At 39.1% G+C, this 18,569-nt stretch overlaps 1 protein-coding gene across 1 annotated transcript; it reads left to right on the plus strand.

Moving 5' to 3' along the window:
• Nucleotides 1–6,474: 6,474 nt before the first annotated feature.
• On the plus strand, nucleotides 6,475–15,727 carry rhebl1 (Ras homolog, mTORC1 binding like 1). The gene is made up of 8 exons (XM_036571559.1): nucleotides 6,475–6,900; nucleotides 8,217–8,288; nucleotides 8,491–8,558; nucleotides 12,270–12,352; nucleotides 12,462–12,518; nucleotides 12,609–12,656; nucleotides 12,744–12,825; nucleotides 15,410–15,727. Exons 1-8 carry the CDS (start codon nucleotides 6,849–6,851, stop codon nucleotides 15,500–15,502), a joined length of 555 nt encoding a protein of 184 aa, XP_036427452.1. The 5' UTR covers nucleotides 6,475–6,848; the 3' UTR covers nucleotides 15,503–15,727.
• The last annotated feature ends 2,842 nt before the right edge of the window (nucleotides 15,728–18,569 follow it).

Genomic DNA, 18,569 nt, shown 5'->3' on the forward strand with positions numbered 1-18,569 from the left:
AAATGCATGACACATGTCTGATCAATGTATTAGCAATTCATCACTGGCCAGTTTCTGACCAAAACGCCACTGTCGGATGGATATTGTTGGTTGGGGGACTATTCTGAATCACTTTACTGTACATGATGACTCTTTTCAGGTCTCATCTTATTATTTAAATACCTGTAATAGTAAAACACAACATATTTTCAGATATTTTTTGACTTTACATTTTTTAAATCTATTTTAAAGGTTCCATATTCTACATTTGTTGCATTTTATTTTTACTCCTGAGGTCCATTTATAACATTCGTGTGTTATTACATACCAAAAATGGTCTTTTTACATGACCATTTTCCATTAGATTAAACAGGCTGCTTTTTGTCACTGTGCCTTTAAGACTGACATATGTAAATGAGCTCTGTTCTAATTGGCTGCCCTGTATTGTGCCTCATTCAAAAAGCACTCAGAGCTGAAACACTCATTATAACCTCGGTGTGAGTAATTTTGATCAGGGAAGAAAATATCTGGACTGTTTTTGAATGCATTTTGAAAAAGTATATTTGGCGCCCCCTTGTGGCTCAGAGGCCTTAAACGACTGCTTATACTGTCAATAGCAAGAAATGGCCTATAAAGTTGTAAGACCCATGTGCCTGTCACAAGCTGGCTTCTGCATATAGTTCAGTGAGAGTAGGTTTATTTGAAAATAAATGTGCATATATGTATACACATTTTTACATGTATATGTGCATGTATATATATATGTATGTATATGTATACAACCCCAAATCCAAAAAAGTTGGGATGCTGTGTAAAATGTAAATAAATGTAAAAACAGAATGCAATGATTTGCAAAACTCGTAGACCCATATTTTATTCACAATAGAACATAAAACCCATATCAGATGTTGAAAGTGAGACATTTTACCATTTCATGAAAAACATTAACCCATTTAGAACTTGATGGCAGCAACGCATCTCAAAAAAGTTGGGACAGGGCCGCGTCTACCATTGTGTAGCCTCCCCTCTTCTTTTCACAAATCGATCAGGCATAACATTATGACCACCTCCTTGTTTCTGCGTTCATTGTCCATTTTATCAGCTCCACGTACTATATAGGTGCACTTTGTAGTTCACAGTGTTTAAAAACTCCAGCAGAACTACTGTGTCTGATCCACTCGTACCAGCACAACACACACTAACACACCACCACCACCATGTCAGTGTCACTGCAGTGCTGAGAATGATCCACCACCCAAATAGTACCTGCTCTGTGAGGGTCCATGGGGGTCCTGATCCCAGAAGAACAGGGTAAAAGGGGGCTAACAAAGTATCAGAGAAACAGATGGACTACAGTCTGTAACTGTAGAACTACAAAGTGACCCTATATAGTAAGTGGAGCTGATAAAATGGACAATGAGCGTAGAAACAAGGAGGTGGTCAGAATGTTATGCCTGATCGGTGTATACATATATATACATATATATATATATATATATATGTGTGTGTGTGTGTGTGTGTGTGTGTGTGTACGTATGTATGTATTTACTTGTTTCATATTTGAAAGTCAGCGTTGGCATGTGTCCATATGTCACATATATAAGTGAATAATATACAATGCATAAAAGACATCCATATATACTAATGAATGTCACATATTTGAAATGTATATATTGCCATATATCAGATTTCTGTCTGGGAGCGTGGCTATCAGTACCTATCAGGGAGCTTAGAAGGAGATAGAAACTCAATGTTCCCTCTTAAAGCCACTTAACTTCCCTAAACAGGGCAGCTAAACCCAGGGGTTGATATGTCCTTGTCGAACAACAAACGGAGGTGATCGCCCTCACTCTGCTTCTCAGCTTCGAGGCCAACCGAGGCTATTTATTCTTTAGTCAATCTTTATTAGCCTTCTCCTTTAATTCTGCAGGCCTTCTTTCTCTCCCTGTTATTTTCCTGCACTCTGCTCTCCACACACTGAACTGTTTTGGCCAGTTTGCCTTGTTTGTAGGTCATACTGACTGGGTCACTATCTGACTTTTCAGGGTCAGGTATGAGTTATACGGGCCTTATTAATTCATTGGTGTTGCAGATATCTCTTGTCTGGGTTTCCTAACTAAATACATTGGCCTAAAAACCCTTGGCCTGTGAGCTAACCTTCTCCATAGCAACAACCAAATGTTTATGAACAGGTTTCAATGGAAACTGTGTGATAAACATTGTACGCAAACATTGTTAAAACTTCTAAACACACTTTATCACTCCCTGGTCCATATAGACGGTTTTGCATCATTTGTTTTGTCACATATTTACATAAACCGATCAGGCATAACATTATGACCACCTCCTTGTTTCTACACTCATTGTCCATTTTATCAGCTCCACTTACTATATAGGTGCACTTTGTAGTTCTACAATTACAGACTGTAGTCCATCTGTTTCTCTGATACTTTGTTAGCCCCCTTTTACCCTGTTCTTCAGTGGTCAGGACCCTCATGGACCCTCACAGAGCAGGTACTATTTGGGTGGTGGATCATTCTCAGCACTGCAGTAACACTGACTCGGTGGTGGTGTGTTAGTGTGTGTTGTGCTGGTACGAGTGGATCAGACACAGCAGTGCTGCTGGAGTTTTTAAACACTGTGTCCACTCACTGTCCACTCTATTAGACATTCCTACCTTGTCAGTCCACCTTGTAGATGTAAAGTCAGAGACGATAGCTCATCTGCTGCTGCACAGTTTGTGTTGGTCATCCTCTAGTCCTTCATCAGTGGTCACAGGACACTGTTGGCTGGATATTTTTGGTGGGTGGACTATTCTCAGTCCAGCAGCGACACTGAGGTGTTTAAAAACTCCAGCAGCACTGCTGTGTCTGATCCACTCGTACCAGCACAACACACACTAACACACCACCACCGAGTCAGTGTTACTGCAGTGCTGAGAATGATCCACCACCCAAATAGTACCTGCTCTGTGAGGGTCCATGAGGGTCCTGACCACTGAAGAACAGGGTAAAAGGGGGCTAACAAAGTATCAGAGAAACAGATGGACTACAGTCTGTAACTGTAGAACTACAAAGTGCACCTATATAGTAAGTGGAGCTGATAAAATGGACAATGAGCGTAGAAACAAGGATAATGTTATGTCATAATGTTATGCCTGATCGGTGTATATCGATCCATTCGGCCTACGGCAGTTTAGTCCCGCCCACTCATGTTGAAGTTATAAGGAGTGTTTCAGCTCGGACTGCTTTTTGAATGAGACACAATACAGGGCAGCCAATCAGAACAGAGCTCATTTACATCAGCGCAATAACAAAAACAGCCTGTTTATTTCTAAGGGATAAAAATGGTCATATAAAAATGAATTATGACTGTTTTTGGTATAAAGACACATTTCAAAAAAGAACTTCTGGTGAAGAAGGATGCCACACATCCATCCATCATCTAAACCGCTTATCCTTCTGGGTCACGGTGGGGTGCTGGAGCCTATCCCAGCTGTCATTGGGCGGAAGGCAGGATACACCCTGGACAGGTCGCCAGACCATCGCAGGGCAGACAGACAGACATACACATTCACACACACACCTAGGGGCAATTCAGCATTTCCAATCAGCCTGACTGCATGTTTTTGGACTTTGGGAGGAAACCCACGCAGACAGGGGGAGAACAGGCAAACTCCACACAGAAAGGACCCACTGCGCCACCGTGCCGTCTAGGATGCCACACAGAAGATGTAAAACAGTGACACCTGCTGGAAACTTTTTGTTTGGTTACAAAATATGATGGCACTTTATGGCCTGGTGGGAAAAGGCCAGCAGGCATAATAATAATAATAATAATCATCATCATCATCATCATCATAATCATAATAATAATAGTTATTATTATTATTATTATTATTATTATTATGTCATAAATTACATTTTTATAGCATCTTTCTCTTACCCAAGGTCACTTTACAGGGGAAGGAAAAAAGTTAAATAAAATAAAAATAAATAAGAATAGAAAACAATATGATAAATAAAAAAATAACTATTTTTCAATTTTCCAATGCTCCTTCTAACTGTCTCTTTTTTCTCCTGTTTTGGCCATGCATTTATATTAGAAAATTATTGTTTTGTGTGAAATAATTTTTTTTTCTTTTTTAACAAAAATCATAATAAATTAAAGCACATCAAGCAACCAATAATTTTTTATTGTTTCTTTTTTTTTATTTATTCTGAGGACTGAAAACTCCTAAGAGGGCCTGATGTAAACGAGGAACTGCAAAAGCTCAGAATGCAAAGAAAGTCACAAAACATACTTATTTCTTAGATGAGCACAATGTAAACAGTAAAGTAATAGTTTACTAAAACCCAGATTTGACTTTTTCTTTCCCTAAATGTAGTTGATTGGTCAAAGCATTTGGTGTCATTTTGATTCATAAATATTTGAGGTGCAGTGTGTGAGATTTAGGGGGATCTATTAGCTGAAAATGAACATAGTAACAAAACCATGTTTTCATTAGTGTATTATCACTTGATGTAAGGGGGCAGTATGGAAGCCCACTTGCGCCAGTTCGAGGAAAAAAAAAAATTCCAAAAAAATGTCAAAAAATTAAGAAAACAAGTAATTATTTTATGGTAAGAAGTCACTAGTTTGACAGAGCAGGTAATTATTTTGAGAAAATAAGCCATTATGTCAACATAGAAATTCTATATCTCAAGAAAATAAGTCATTCTTTTGATGAGTCATTTTTTGTCAGAATCATTTTAACATAAATCAATATTTTAAGAAAATAAGTTATTGTTTTGTCATTGTAAGTCATTAATTCCACACAAGTCATTATTTTGAGAAAACAAGTCATTATTTTTACTAGTAAGTCATTATTTTGAGGAGATACTTCATTGTTTCAACACCAAAAGTCATTAGTTTGAGAAAATATGTAATTATTTCAAAATAAATCCACATCTTAAGAGAATGTGTCCTTCCGTTTTCCTCTTTCATGTTTTTTTTGTTTTTTTGAGAAAAAAAAAACTGCTGCTTGTGACGAAACCGCTGTTCCGAACGAACGGCTCACTAGCGATGCTCGACTCCGAGTTTTCTGGAGTCGACTCCTACTCTCGACTCCTGCCAATGGAATCAATCGAGTCGACACCTCGGCTTCGTTAAACCAGGTTTTATTTTAAATTGAGTTACAACTTAATTTTAGACATGGATTAACAAATCTGAGATTAAAGCCTCGATCTGTGTTTATTTCTATTTTAGTGATGCACACGAAAGCTACTGGAGTGCCAACAGCGCACCCTTGCGGGAAGAATCGTTGACCATCAGTGAGTGAGTGACAGCCATGGACTGTATATGAGTTTGTGGTTACAACAGAGACTCTGGTTACAAGCAAGTTTTCTGGGGTGCTTTATACGTACAGTTTCACTGAGAATGAGAGGCTTTTGTTCTGCGGAGAACACCCACCTTTAAACACATTGTATTTTTTTGTAAATTTAAACACCAAAATTTAGAAATTTAAGATGTCTGAATGAAGCTTAAATATGTTTAAATTTAAAGTGATGGTGCAACATGATTAATAGATAAACCTTGATTTCATCCAAGTTTAAGCTTAATTCTTGTTGGTGCAGCCCACCTTTAGGCCCAATCCCATTTCACCCCTTAGCCCTCTGTTTTGTGCGTTCACGTCTAGGGGTAGGGTGTCTCAATTTTAGTTGAGATAGAGGGGTAAGGCGAAGTTTTTAGGGCTACATGACCCTCAAAAACAGAGGTTTTTCAGAGACTCCAAACAGAGAGTTATGAGAAAAAAAGAAAAACTGGCAAGATGGAGAACAAGAGACCAAAGAAACCAACAAATATGAGAATTTCCTCTGTTAAAAATGACGATAACCACTGTATTATCTTAGTTTATTGTCGTTTCAGTGTATTATGGTCGTTTTCTTCATTGCAAGCACAAAAAATCTCTAATAACATGCTGATGTCTCGGTAGCTATCCAGCTAACTTTCCCGTTCCACCTTAAATAGTCTGGCAGTTCTGACACCTGAAGTGCCAGAATGTAACTGCTGCACCATTTAAGGTGTAACTGGAATATTCAAACAAGAAGGTGGCAAATATCTGACTTCAGCTTCATATCACTGAAGAATTAGAGGTGGGTGATAATAAATAATTGCTCTTTGAAGGCATATGAGTCCCTAAATGTAACTAAAGCCCAGCAGTGAGGAGCTGAACTTTACCCTCCTCTGCTGTCACTGCAGACTGGCAGGGTCGCCTACAGAGCAGCGCTGGTAGCTGTTAATGAAGTGATGCTCTTTTTATTTGAGGGTCCCATTTCAGAGCGAAGATTTCAACCATTACCCTGTAACTCATTTCCAAGGGGTTAGGGTGACACTCGAAAACAAGGGGTAGGGGTAAACAGAAGAAATGGGATCGGGCCTTAGAATCACTGGCCACGAGTCGAGTCGACCCCGACTCCAAGACGCGATGGAGTTGAAGAATCGATTCTCTCGGAATCGACTCCTCATCACTACAGTTCGCCCTGAACTTCTCCCGGCAGCGTGACTGGAGATCCGCGGCGGTGAATAAGCCTTTTTGGTTCGGCGCTTCGCGGTTTAAAGAAGACGCGTCAAACCCGTTTAATAGGAGACAGCAGACAGTACAAGGTTATATCCGAGGCGTAGGCGTCGTGTTTCGCGTTTTTAAGCCCCGCCAGAGCGTCTTTAATCGAAGTTTAGAAGTCGAGGCCCCGGCGAGGAGAGAGAGCTCGGAGAAAAAAGTTTTTGTTGTTGTCATGTGACGAGCTACGTATGCGGCGATAAAGTGCGGCTTCTATCAGCGTATTTACCGAGTTTATTTGCTTTAAACGCCCGATAACTACCTTCCAAGAATGCCTCAACCAAAATATAGGAAGATAGCCGTGTTGGGGTACCGCTCAGTGGGTAAGTTCTGGGTAAAACGGCCCGCTTTTGCTAACTAGCAGACCAGCTAACAGGCTAACTAGTGTGGCTAACGGTGACTTAGCGCTGCCGTCCTGACTCACTAACGCTGTTTAAACGCATGAAAGTCCCTGTGAGCTGAGCTGCGGCTGCAGGGAGAAGCAGTGTGACTGTCCGGCGTTCAGCACTGCAAATATGTCCTGTATGTTTTCCCGGGTATTTCGGGTTTACAGCGTTAACCTTCAGGCGAAAGTTAGCTAGCATGCTAATGTTAGTAACAACCTTAGTAGCCAAACACTGAAGCACAGGCGACACTGGTGCTGGTTCCGCCGAGCCGCAGGTGAACCTGGCCGCAGCTTTTGTTTTCTGAACGGCACCAAGATGTTTACGAAGCTTCTAAGGTGACATGATGACTATTTAGTAGTAGTGCTTGGCTACAAATGACTATATTGAGGCCACGATTTACTGTGTTGAGTTCATTAAATATATTGAGTCCACAATTTACTGTATTGAGGCCACAAATGACTATGTTGAGGCCACTAATTAATATATTGAGTCCTCAGTTTACTGTATTGAGGCCACGATTTACTATGTTGAGTTCATTAAATATATTGAGGCCACAATTTAACTATATTGAGGCCAAGAATGACTATGTTGAGGCCACTAATTAATATATTGAGGCCAAGAATGACTATGTTGAGGCCACTAATTAATATATCGAGGCCACGAATGACTATGTTGATGCAACAAATTTTTATATTAAGCCCACAATTTACTATATTGAGGCCACAAATTACTATATTGAGGTCACTAATTTATTGAGTTCACAGTTTGCTGTGTTGAGACCACAATTTAACTACATTGAGGGTACATATTAATTATATTGAAGCTACAAATTAACTATATTGAGGCCATAAATTTACTATTTTGAGGCCACAAATTAACTATATTGATGCCACAATTTACTATTTTGAGGCCACAATTTGACTATATTGAGGCCACAAATTCCTATATTGAAGCCACAAATTACTCTGTTGAGGCCACTATTTAATATATTGAGTCCACAGTTTACTGTATTGAGGCCACATATTAACTGTATTGATGCCATGAATTTCTACATAGAGGCCACAAGTTACGAGAAACCTAATTCGAGGCGTCAGTATAGTAATTTGTGGCCACACCTTATTAAAAATTAAGTGCAGTGTCTCTTTAGGGGCTCTGTAGATGCCTTTGAATAACGAGGAACTTAATCCGGTTCCCAGTGAAATGACTGTTTTATCCTGTAACTGTAAGTAATGCTGCCTTGGTTTCCTTTGCAGGAAAGTCCTCTCTCACTATTCAGTTCGTGGAAGGACAGTTTGTAGATTCCTATGACCCCACTATCGAAAACAGTGAGTCGCCTTACTCAGTGTTGTTGTTCCTGTTTTTGTGGACAGATGCCTCTCACTGATACAGAGGATAAATATATAATATGGATCGTTATTGACATTCGTTCATGATGCCTTTGACACTTTTTTCCGGTGCGATTAATACATACAGTCTTCTTATCTGCTCTCTCTTTTAACTGGTTCCTCTTCTCTCATTATCTTGCAGCTTTTAATAAAATGGTGTCCGTGAATGGACAGGACTTTAACCTTCAACTGGTTGACACTGCTGGACAGGTAAAGAAAAAAGGGGGGTTTTCTGTAACCCTCAGAGGGTTTTTTCATGCCGGTGGCAGCTCAGAGTGCTTTACAGACAGGTGATTAAACATATTTATACAAGAAATCATCACTATTTATTTAGAATCAGAAGAAAATGAAACAGATCAAATTAGAAGATAAATACTACAGATGTAGAGTTTTAATTAAAGCTCAGTTAAAGAGAGACGTTCATAGATGCTTCTTAAATGTGAGCTCTGAGCTTGACTGTCTAATAAAAGGTGAACTGAAGGTCAGTATCTGAGATCTAAGGTCATAAACAGACACTCTGTGATGTAAGAGGTGCTTTAAGTTCATTTAGAGCTTTAAAACTATTAGCAGAACTTTAAAATCTATGCTGAACGATACAGACAGCCAGTGCAGCTCTTTTAAAGCGGGACTGATCTGATCTCTCTGTGTTGTTTTTGTTAGGATGCTGCTGGATTTTATATGAGTTGTAAGGGATGTATAGTTTTCTTAGGAAGTCCAGTTAGAAGATCATTACAGTGATCAACTCTGCTGTAACAAATGCATGAACAAGTTTCTCTGCGTCGCTCTGAGAGAGAAAAGGCCGAACTTTAGTCATATTTCTCAAATGATAAAAAGCTGCTTTAGTGACTCTGTTTACATGCAGATAAAACAGAGCTCAGAGTCTAAAATCACACCCAGGTTTATACTTCAGGTTTGGTAACTGAAGCTAAAGAACCAAGTTTCTCATGAATCGTTTTTCTCTGAGTTTCTGTACCAACGATCAGTATTTCATTTTTTCATGATTTAATTGTAGAAACTTTTGCGACATCCACTGAGAAATATCTGCCACACACCTGGTCAGTCTGTCTACAGTGTCTTGATCTTTAGAAGAAATAGAAATGTATAGCTGGGTGTTGTCAGCATAGCTATGAAAATGTATACTATGCTTCCTAATGACATCACCTAGAGGTAGCATGTACAAAGAGAAAAGCAAAGGCCCTAAGACTGAACCTTGAGGGACTCCACAAGAAATCGCGAATCTTTTTGATGAATGATTTCAAGTGAAACCATGAACTGCCTGTTACCTAAATATGATTCTAAAACTGTGCCCGAGAGGCCGGCCCAGCATTCAAGACCCTGGATTAAAATCTTGTGATCAAGATATAAAAGAGTTTTCCTCCTATTTTTGGGAAAAAAAGGAGCATGATGTATTTAAACATGGTTAATGTTTCAATCTTCAGTCCATATATGGAAACTAAGCTGCAAAAACAGCCTGTTTTGAATTAATTGTTTTTGTGATGTCTCACGTTTTTGTATCAGTCCATTCAGCCTACAGCAGCTTAGCCCCGCCCACTTACTCACACGCTGTGGTTAAAAGGAGTGTTTCGGCCCAGACTGCTTCTTGAATGAGCCACAATACAGGGCAGCTAGTCAGAACAGAGCTAATTTGCATATAAGCCTTAAAGGCACAATAACCAAAACAGCCTGTTTTCTTTCGAATGTTGCTTGGACATGTTTGAGTTGAAAAAAGGTCATTCCGCACCTCAAAGACACCCTTAATGTATCCCTCTTCTATGAACAGATTAGAATAAATTGATTAAACCACCTGTTAGGCCAAAACTTCTCAAAACTACTGTAAAACAATGTCTCAGACATCAGGCTGAGTATTCATAACCTTTTAATGTAATAACTTGAATATAGCTTTTAAACTCTTCAGACGTCTGGTTCCTACCACTACCACTCTGAACAATTCTGACTTACTAGGTTACCTAGAATTAAGCATTTTGCACCAAACTACTCTGAATGGCTTTGTGCACATTTGATTTTTTTAATTATGCAGAATTTTTGAAAAATTAATTGGAGTTCCCCTTTAAATCTTAAACATCTTTAACTGCATGGAACCACCAGTGGTTCCAAAACGCACTTCGTCATATTCTTTAATTCATAACTTTGATATTTCATAAGCTTTATTCAAAAGGTGGGGGTCATATGAGAGCAAGAACTGTCTTCTTTCCAGTCAAATAGATGGGTAATATAATTTTAAACTCTTATAATAAAAGAAGCTGAAGTCAATTTTTTTTGTTCTACTGAAAGTCGACTCATTTTTCCACAAATCTGAGCTGTAAACTGGATCTCAGATGGCGTCTCTTCAGTGATCTGCTCTGGAATAATTATTTTTATAAAAAAAAAGAGCGTCTAAGATTTTTGGCTTTCAGCAGTAAGTTGTAAGCATATAGCAATATGTATATGATCATAAAACACATTTTCTGTTAATTTGAGGGGAACTTTTACAAAACAATTTACATTTATCTCATGCAGTTACTGAATGAAATAAAATAAAGAATAAATAAATAATAATAAAATAAAGTAAAAAAAGAGAAGTTCTTCTTTTTATTGTTAGTTCATGTTTCTATTCATTTTAAGCACTTTTTATATAGTTTAAAAGGTTAAATTTTTGTTCCTGTAATCTTCCATCAAAATGTAATGAATATTCCTGATGATGTCACTGTGCACCAGTGGGCAGGGCAAGATCATTTTAACCAGTGATGATATGTTTCACATATTTACGGTGTATAAAAGCAGGAGGACCATATCATCATATATCCCCCCCAAAAACATCAGCATCCAGTTTATTTTACTGCTGCGGTCGACGGCAAAAGTTGGGAAAATTGAACTCCAGACAGATGGTTCTGCTCACTGCTGCCACTTGCAGTGGCAGAATTTTCCATCACGGCTCTATTAAAATGATAAGATAGTCCGGTTTGCTGTTGTCCATCTACAGAACGTGAAAGCAGCATAAGGGATTAAGACAGGTTGGATAATCAAACTAACTATGCATAGTTTTTGGTACATAAAACCACACAAAGGTACAAGTGGATACCAGGAGAAGGATAAATTCAAGGAAGTTATATAAGTTATTATGCCTGTATCATTCTGTCTTTTGTCCCATAACCTTATTTACTTATCAGCACTGTTTTCACGGGTGGGTTTTAAGTGGAGTTTAGAAATGAATTATGCAGACATTTAGAAAAATAGGTGGAATTCCCCTTTAACTAATTGTAGATTAAAACAGTGGGTCTAAGTAAATTTAGAGTGTTAAATGCACCGTTTAGGCATGAAGTTTTGCTACCATTTAGACAACAGTTGTTTTCAGGTTTGTTAACCTCTTATTCACCAGAGTATATTTTGGTTTGTCCATCTGAATTTACATGACCAAATCGTAAGGCAAATTATTCAGTAACTGCATGAAATAAATGTGAATTTTTATTTTATTCATTTATTTTTTGTAAAAGTTCCCCTCAAATTCACAGAACATGTTTTAAGATCATATACGTATTGCTATATGCTTACAATTTACTGCTGAAAGCCAAAAATCTTAGACGCTCTTTGTATTATTTTATAAAAATAATTTTTCCAGAGCAGATCACTGAAGAGACGCCATCTGTTTATAGTTTATAGCCCAGATTTGTGGAAAAATGGGTCGACTTTCAGTAGACAAAAAAATTGAGTTCAGCTTCTTTTATTATAAGGGTTTAAAATTACATCACCCATCTATTTGACTGGAAAGAAGACAGTTACAGCTCTCATACGACCCCCACCTTCTGAATGTAACTTATGAAATATGAAAGTTATGAAGAATATGACGACGTGCGTTTTGGAACCACTGGTGGTCTCAAGGAGTTGAAAAGGTTAATTGTGTGTCCTTTTTTGGTTCTTTTGCAGGACGAGTATTCAATTTTCCCACAGTCCCATTCAATGGACATTCACGGTTATGTTCTGGTGTACTCTGTCACCTCAATGAAAAGGTTGGTGTTTTGCTTATTTTGAGAGGAACTTGTGTGATACGGTTTACTGACAGTTTGTAGAAGCCACTATAATTAACAGATTCTTTTCTATATATGTAATCACTTTTAGCTTTGAAGTGGTTCAGGTTCTACATGACAAGCTGCTCGACATGGTCGGAAAGATACAGTAAGTCTGTGAGGGCGTGAGTGTGAGTGTGTGTCTGTTAATCTGTGTGAGAACCGAAACGTGGTTATGAAATATTGTTTGTTTTTCCAGGGTGCCTACTGTTCTGGTGGGAAACAAAAAAGACCTTCACATGGAAAGGTAAGCAAAGTAAAGCTGATAAGATAGTGAAGTTGGGAGCGTGAGATGAATGGCTCATCTGGTTCTTCTTTTTAATTTCTCATTCAGGGTGATTAAACCAGAAGAGGGCAAAAAGTTAGCTGACTCTTGGGGGGCTGCCTTCATGGAATCATCTGCTAAGGAAAACCAGGTAACGTTTCAATTCAAAATTAGGGAGAGGAAAAATCCCATGACAGGTTGACAACAACACATTGTATTAAAATGTAAAAATGCTGTTGTAAAGGTGAATTTTACCAGTTTTCAAAATTTCTGCATAATCAAATGGTCAATACGTTAACAGAGAAATTTGTGAAATGCTCTGAGTCACAGTTGTTCACAGTGGTGGTGATGGGAACCAGACGTCCACCTCTAAAAGCTCCCTCACAGAACGTTTACATGGAATGGTACCTGATACCGAAGACATTCAGTATGTTTACATGAGCCGAATGAGCCAATAGGTTTACAAGCGATTCAGTAATCTGACAGTGAGAACACTTAGGGTCTACATAAGTCAATCAGTAAGTATATTTCTTTGTAAACGCACAGCATGGACCTCAATTGTTTAGCATCTTGCAAAGAAGCATGTGATGTACATCTTGCTGCAGTTCCTTTTTGCAGGTAAACACTTACTTAGGAGATTATATGTTTCCATATTGCACCTAATAAGTGATTGATTTATTGCCACATGGCGTGTTGGTGGTAATTGTTTCTGGTGCATCAAGATGTAAATCAGCTCTGCTACCGCAATACACATACACATACAGTGTAATGCATATATACAGTAAACTATATACAATACAGTATATAACATAGTATATGAGAATCATGGGAAATCTCAATTTCATCAACATATTCTTACCAAGGCTGGAAAATGTGGACAAATTATAATGATACATGCTCCTCAGAAGAGTTTAGTAATCTTCAGTAGAAGCTGTTCTTGAAGCGGGTTGTCTTATATACTTTAAAGCTCTGTAGCACCTCTGAGAAGGAAATAGCTGGAAAAGCTGGTTCACTGGATGAGAGGAATCTAATCATTCTCTTTGCTTGCGTAATGTAGCAGTGAGTGTAAATGGAGTCGACTGAAGGAAGAGGTATTCCAAATCTTTAAAGCTTCACCAACAAAAGCGACGTTGAATGTCTATATTTCCAGACTATACTGTAATAGATGACGTAAGTAAACTCTGAGTGACCCTCTTGCTGTTATTTGGTGCTATTCTGTGGTTGTAGTGTTAAAGTAGGTGTTAAGTTTTTGTTTCCCAGGCTGCTTTTCTCTGTCTGGTTCTGTAGCGGATGTAGCAAAACGAAAGAAACCAGACTGAATGTGTACACGCTCTGAAAACCTGATTACTGAGCAAAAATCCACGGGCCTCGTTTTTAAAACATCCTTAAATTTAATTCTGTTAATTCTAGTAATTTCTCTGTATTGTCGCATGACAGGTTTGTAAAAACACATTGTTAACAACTCGCACACTGTATTTTCTGTAGCACACTCACTGCTGTTCATATATCAGGTTGGAAACTTGCTTCTACACACATTTTCACATCAGATTCACTTTTTTAGTAGTTAGATAAACACAGAAGCCCGATAATGGTTTAATTGTTGTAATGCATGTTAATACTCTCATTTTTGAGAAGATTTTGGCCTAAAATGTAGTTTTAGAACACATTCATGGAGGAGATGTAGTTATAGGGTGTATGTAAGATTTACCACTATTTCACCATCATCAGCTTTACATATAAAACTCAGAAGACTCGTGTAGGCTCACTGGTGGTTTTGGATAGTAAATAAAATGGCTATATTTGTGTTGTAGTCATGGTGACCCCCTGGTTCCTATCAGCACCACTGTAAAGACATCAGAACCACTTTCACACCAAACCACTCTGAATGACTTTGGCCCAATCCTATTTCTTCTTTTTATCCCTGCCGCTTGTTTTCGAGTGTCACCCTAACCTCTTGGAACTGAGTTACAACTGAGTTGGAATCATGCCCCACGAAATGGGACCCTCAGAAAAAAAAACAAAAAAAAACACATCACTTCATTAACAGCTACCAGCGCTGCTCTGTATGCGACCCTGCCAGTCTGCAGTGACAGCAGAGGAGGGTAAAGTTCAGCTCCTCACTGCTGGGCTTTAGTTACATTTAGGGCATCATATGCCTTCAAAGAGGGGGGCAATTATTTATTATCACCCCACTAATTCTTCAGTGATATGAAGCTGAAGTCAGATATTTGCCAGCTTCTTGTTCAAATTTTCCCGTTCCACCTTAAATGGTGCAGCAGTTAGGTTCTGGCGCTTCAGGCGTCAGAATGGCAGGACTATTTAAGGTGGCACGGGAAAATTCCCACAAATGTGAGAAAATTCTTACGTTTGTTGGTTTCTTTGGTTGCTCACGCAGCCGTCTTACTGTTTTTTCTTTTTTTCTCATATCAATCTGTTTGGAGTCTCTGAAAAACCTTCGTTTGGAGGGTCATGTAGCACCAACACTTCGTCCTCCCCCTCTATCTCAACAAAAATTGGGACACCCTACCCCTAGACATGAATGTGTAAAACTGAGGGCTAAGGGCTAAGTGGTAGGGGCGAGGGTTGAAATGGGATTGGGCCTTCGTTTTCATTTCCACCACTGAACTATACAGAAATTTTGAAAATACAGTTTATCAATGAAACTCCAAGTATAGAAAAACAGCAGAGATTGTACCCTTACACAATTTCATTTGTTTTTTTTTCCAATGTTACAGACAGCTGTAGAAGTTTTTAAGCGGATTATTCTGGAAATGGAGAAAGCGGATGGAAACGCCCCGTCAGAGGAGAAGAAATGTTCCGTGATGTAGGCGCTGGTTCCTTTCAAAGACATGCAGAGAGCTCCCTGGCTGAGGTTAAGGGAGACATCACCACCAGTCAACATGACGCGCAGTACGGTGGGACTACTGTTCCCAAAACCCACCCACTCCTCACAGCAGACGGGAAGATTCTTGTATAAAACGAGAAAAACACGAGTGGTGAGCTGTCCAAAAAAAAAGAAAGAAAGAAATCCCCAAAAGAAAGTGTCCTGTAGCCTTGATTACACTACTGGCTGGTTTCAATTACAATATTTGATGGTGCTTTCAAAGCACAGTACTGCCAAACCTGAATTATAAAAGCCACCAACATTTTAACAAAGCAAATGCCTCTTAATTCAGACATTATTATTATTATTATTATTTTTTGGTTCTATTATTAGCTGACAAGTAACGCATTTTTACCTTTACACTGAGCCATATGGAGTTGGCAAATAAACTGTGACCTGGTCAACTCCTCTTGGCTAAAATGCCTTTGGGCCAACATTTGAATTAAGGTGCCCGAACCATGTGCCTACTCCGCTCTCTACATGCATCCATACCATACACCGTGGCATGGTTGAGCTTTATGCCTTCGCATAAGCACCTCGTTCTGCTCCAAACTCCCTTATAAACATGTGAAACCAACAAAACGTTGACATACTTCGTCTGATGTTTTTTGCTGGTCATCTTTATTCTGCAGCTGAGACAGTCCACCCTCACCAGGGCACGAAACACGTGCACCCTCTGCTTTTGTCTGTAACTTTCAGCCAGCTGTACTTGGGTGAAATTTGAGACTTTTATTCTAGATTCTGTAGTTTTGCATTTTTTTTTTTTCCATTTCGTTTGAGGGACTCTCTAATTTCAACCTCACTGAGAAATGAATGTCTCAGTATTTTTGTTTTTCCGTGACAGTTAAAGCTTTTCTGTAACTGCCTGTGTGTCAGTTTTAGCTGCACACGGTGGAGAAAAGTTCTTTGATAGACAGACATTTGCCTCAACAGTATACTGAAGCTGAAACAATGGCTTTTTAAATAAATGAGCCTTTGACTTTTATGCCCCCCGAGTAATGTAGTTGGTTTGTTTTTGCTTTTGAGGTGGAGATTGAGTAGGTTTCAAGGGGGTGTACTGTGAAGAATTAGTGGGTTAGTAGGCAGTTTTTGTTTACAAGTCATGCTCAGTCGTGTGCAAAAGTTCGGATGCCCCTGGTCAAATGACGTTTTGATGAATTTTCTAACAGAAAATCAGTCAACACGTCCACTTAAACACATTTCTGCACACTTTAATGCATAATTAGTGTTGGGCGGTATAACAGTAGTAAGGTATACTGCAGTATTTACGATGAACCGATGACTGTACTTCAAAATTGTGATGCGTCATATTTCTATTCCACGTCTGAATGGCCAAATAAACACATTCCAGCTGTTTCTGATTGAGGGGTCAGTGATTGGAGCTCACTGATGGATGGCGCTGATGGAAAGAGGGGGCAAATCAGAGTCAGGAAAACCTTAAGCTTGATAGCGACTCAGTGCAGGCTAAGCGCTACACTCTCCACAGGACATGTTCACTTTTCACTCCAACACCGGCCACTCGACTCTGTGCGCTGAGATATCCTCTAAATGGGAGTCATTTTAGCTTGATTTGTCTGGATTTGAGTCTGTGTTGTGTGGCACGTTTGGCCTGCTGACTGAGCTATTGTTAGCTTAGCCAAAAAAGTAGAGTCAGAGCCGGTTTAAGGGGAGCCTGGCCTCTTCCTATTTCCCCCGTTATATCAAAAACAGGACTACTAAACAGCAGAGGGTGCCCACGAGCGAGTCCTCAATGAATGGAGCTAAACGGCTAAAAATGAAAAGTTAAAATAGTTTCTAATCACTTACACAGAACTTTCCTTTAATTTTAGAAAGTAGAAGGATGTATTTCACTAAAAAAGCTAGGAGAACTCACCTGTATGTTCCCTTTTTTCTACAGCAAACGGGTTTTGAGCAGCAGGACGCTAATATTACTGCTACTGAGTGCTGATTGGTTGGTGAGCGGAGCAGCTCATTGGTTGTTCGCACTCACAGTCGTCATGAACGTACATGAGGTGCTGTTTTACTACAGCTCGAGTTTAAAAGCTCTTAAAAATCTAACAGCAATGTTTAAATGTTTTGCGCTGTTCTGTGTTCAGGTAATGACTGCATTCTTTTACATTAAAAATGTTTGAGCATTTATAAATATAATTTTGCTCAAATGCGCCATATTAACCCATTCATTTTGGACTTGCTCGGGAGCGCCCTCTAGTGTTTGAGAAACCCAGAAGACATTAGAGTAGGAATTCTCCTCTGAAGTTTTCTGGCCACACTCTGCACAGGATGCATTCACCTTTCACTCGACTCTGCATTCTGGGAGATCCTCTAGATGGGAGTCATTTTAGCTCCAAATAGCTGGATCTGAGCCTTTTCTGTGGCACGTTAGGCCTGCTGACTGATCTATCGTTAGCTTAGCCTAAAAGGAGTCCCAGACACCATAGAACAGGTTTATTTTTGCCTATTTTTGCATGTTGCTCGACTTCACTCCCCCAGAACTGAATCATCTAAACCTGTGTTGGTGTGTTAGTTAGAATCCACTATGTTCTGTGGTGAGCAGAGCTTTTATCACACTAGCTGAGCTAATACTGACCAGCTTCTCTCTCAATTTAACATATTGGGGAGAAAAAAAACATGAAATGTTGCCTGTGCAAAAGTTGTGGCACGTTTTCTGGTTTGTTGTATTCTTTCCAGTATGTTAAACTCAGCAAATAGTAATTGTGCAGTAAAATGTGCAGAAAAATGCCATATTTAAGACTTGCTTTCATTATAAAATCTACAGGACGTAGCTTGACCAGGGGTGTTCAACTTGCATCCGACTGCATCAGCACCGTCATGGTTCACCCTAAAATAAGATCAGAGTGTTAGAAAGGTGTCCTCTGACCTTAATCTGCTCCAGTGAGGTTAAATTGTGAATTTAGCTGTCTAGAAATTGATCTCAACCAAAGCAACTCTGTCAGGCTTTAAGGGTCATTTTACTCGCAATCCATGAATGCATTTCGGAGAGTTAGACGGTA

The sequence above is a fragment of the Colossoma macropomum genome, unplaced genomic scaffold (genome assembly GCF_904425465.1).
Source record: "Colossoma macropomum unplaced genomic scaffold, Colossoma_macropomum, whole genome shotgun sequence".
Lineage (NCBI taxonomy): Eukaryota > Metazoa > Chordata > Actinopteri > Characiformes > Serrasalmidae > Colossoma > Colossoma macropomum.

Coding starts and splice junctions, on each gene's coding strand:
- rhebl1 (XM_036571559.1), top strand. CDS start 6,849: ATGCCTCAACCAAAATATAGGAAGATAGCCGTGTTGGGGTACCGCTCA. Junction 8,559..12,269: donor TGGTTGACACTGCTGGACAG/GTAAAGAAAAAA, acceptor GTTCTTTTGCAG/GACGAGTATTCAATTTTCCC. Junction 12,826..15,409: donor CATCTGCTAAGGAAAACCAG/GTAACGTTTCAA, acceptor CCAATGTTACAG/ACAGCTGTAGAAGTTTTTAA.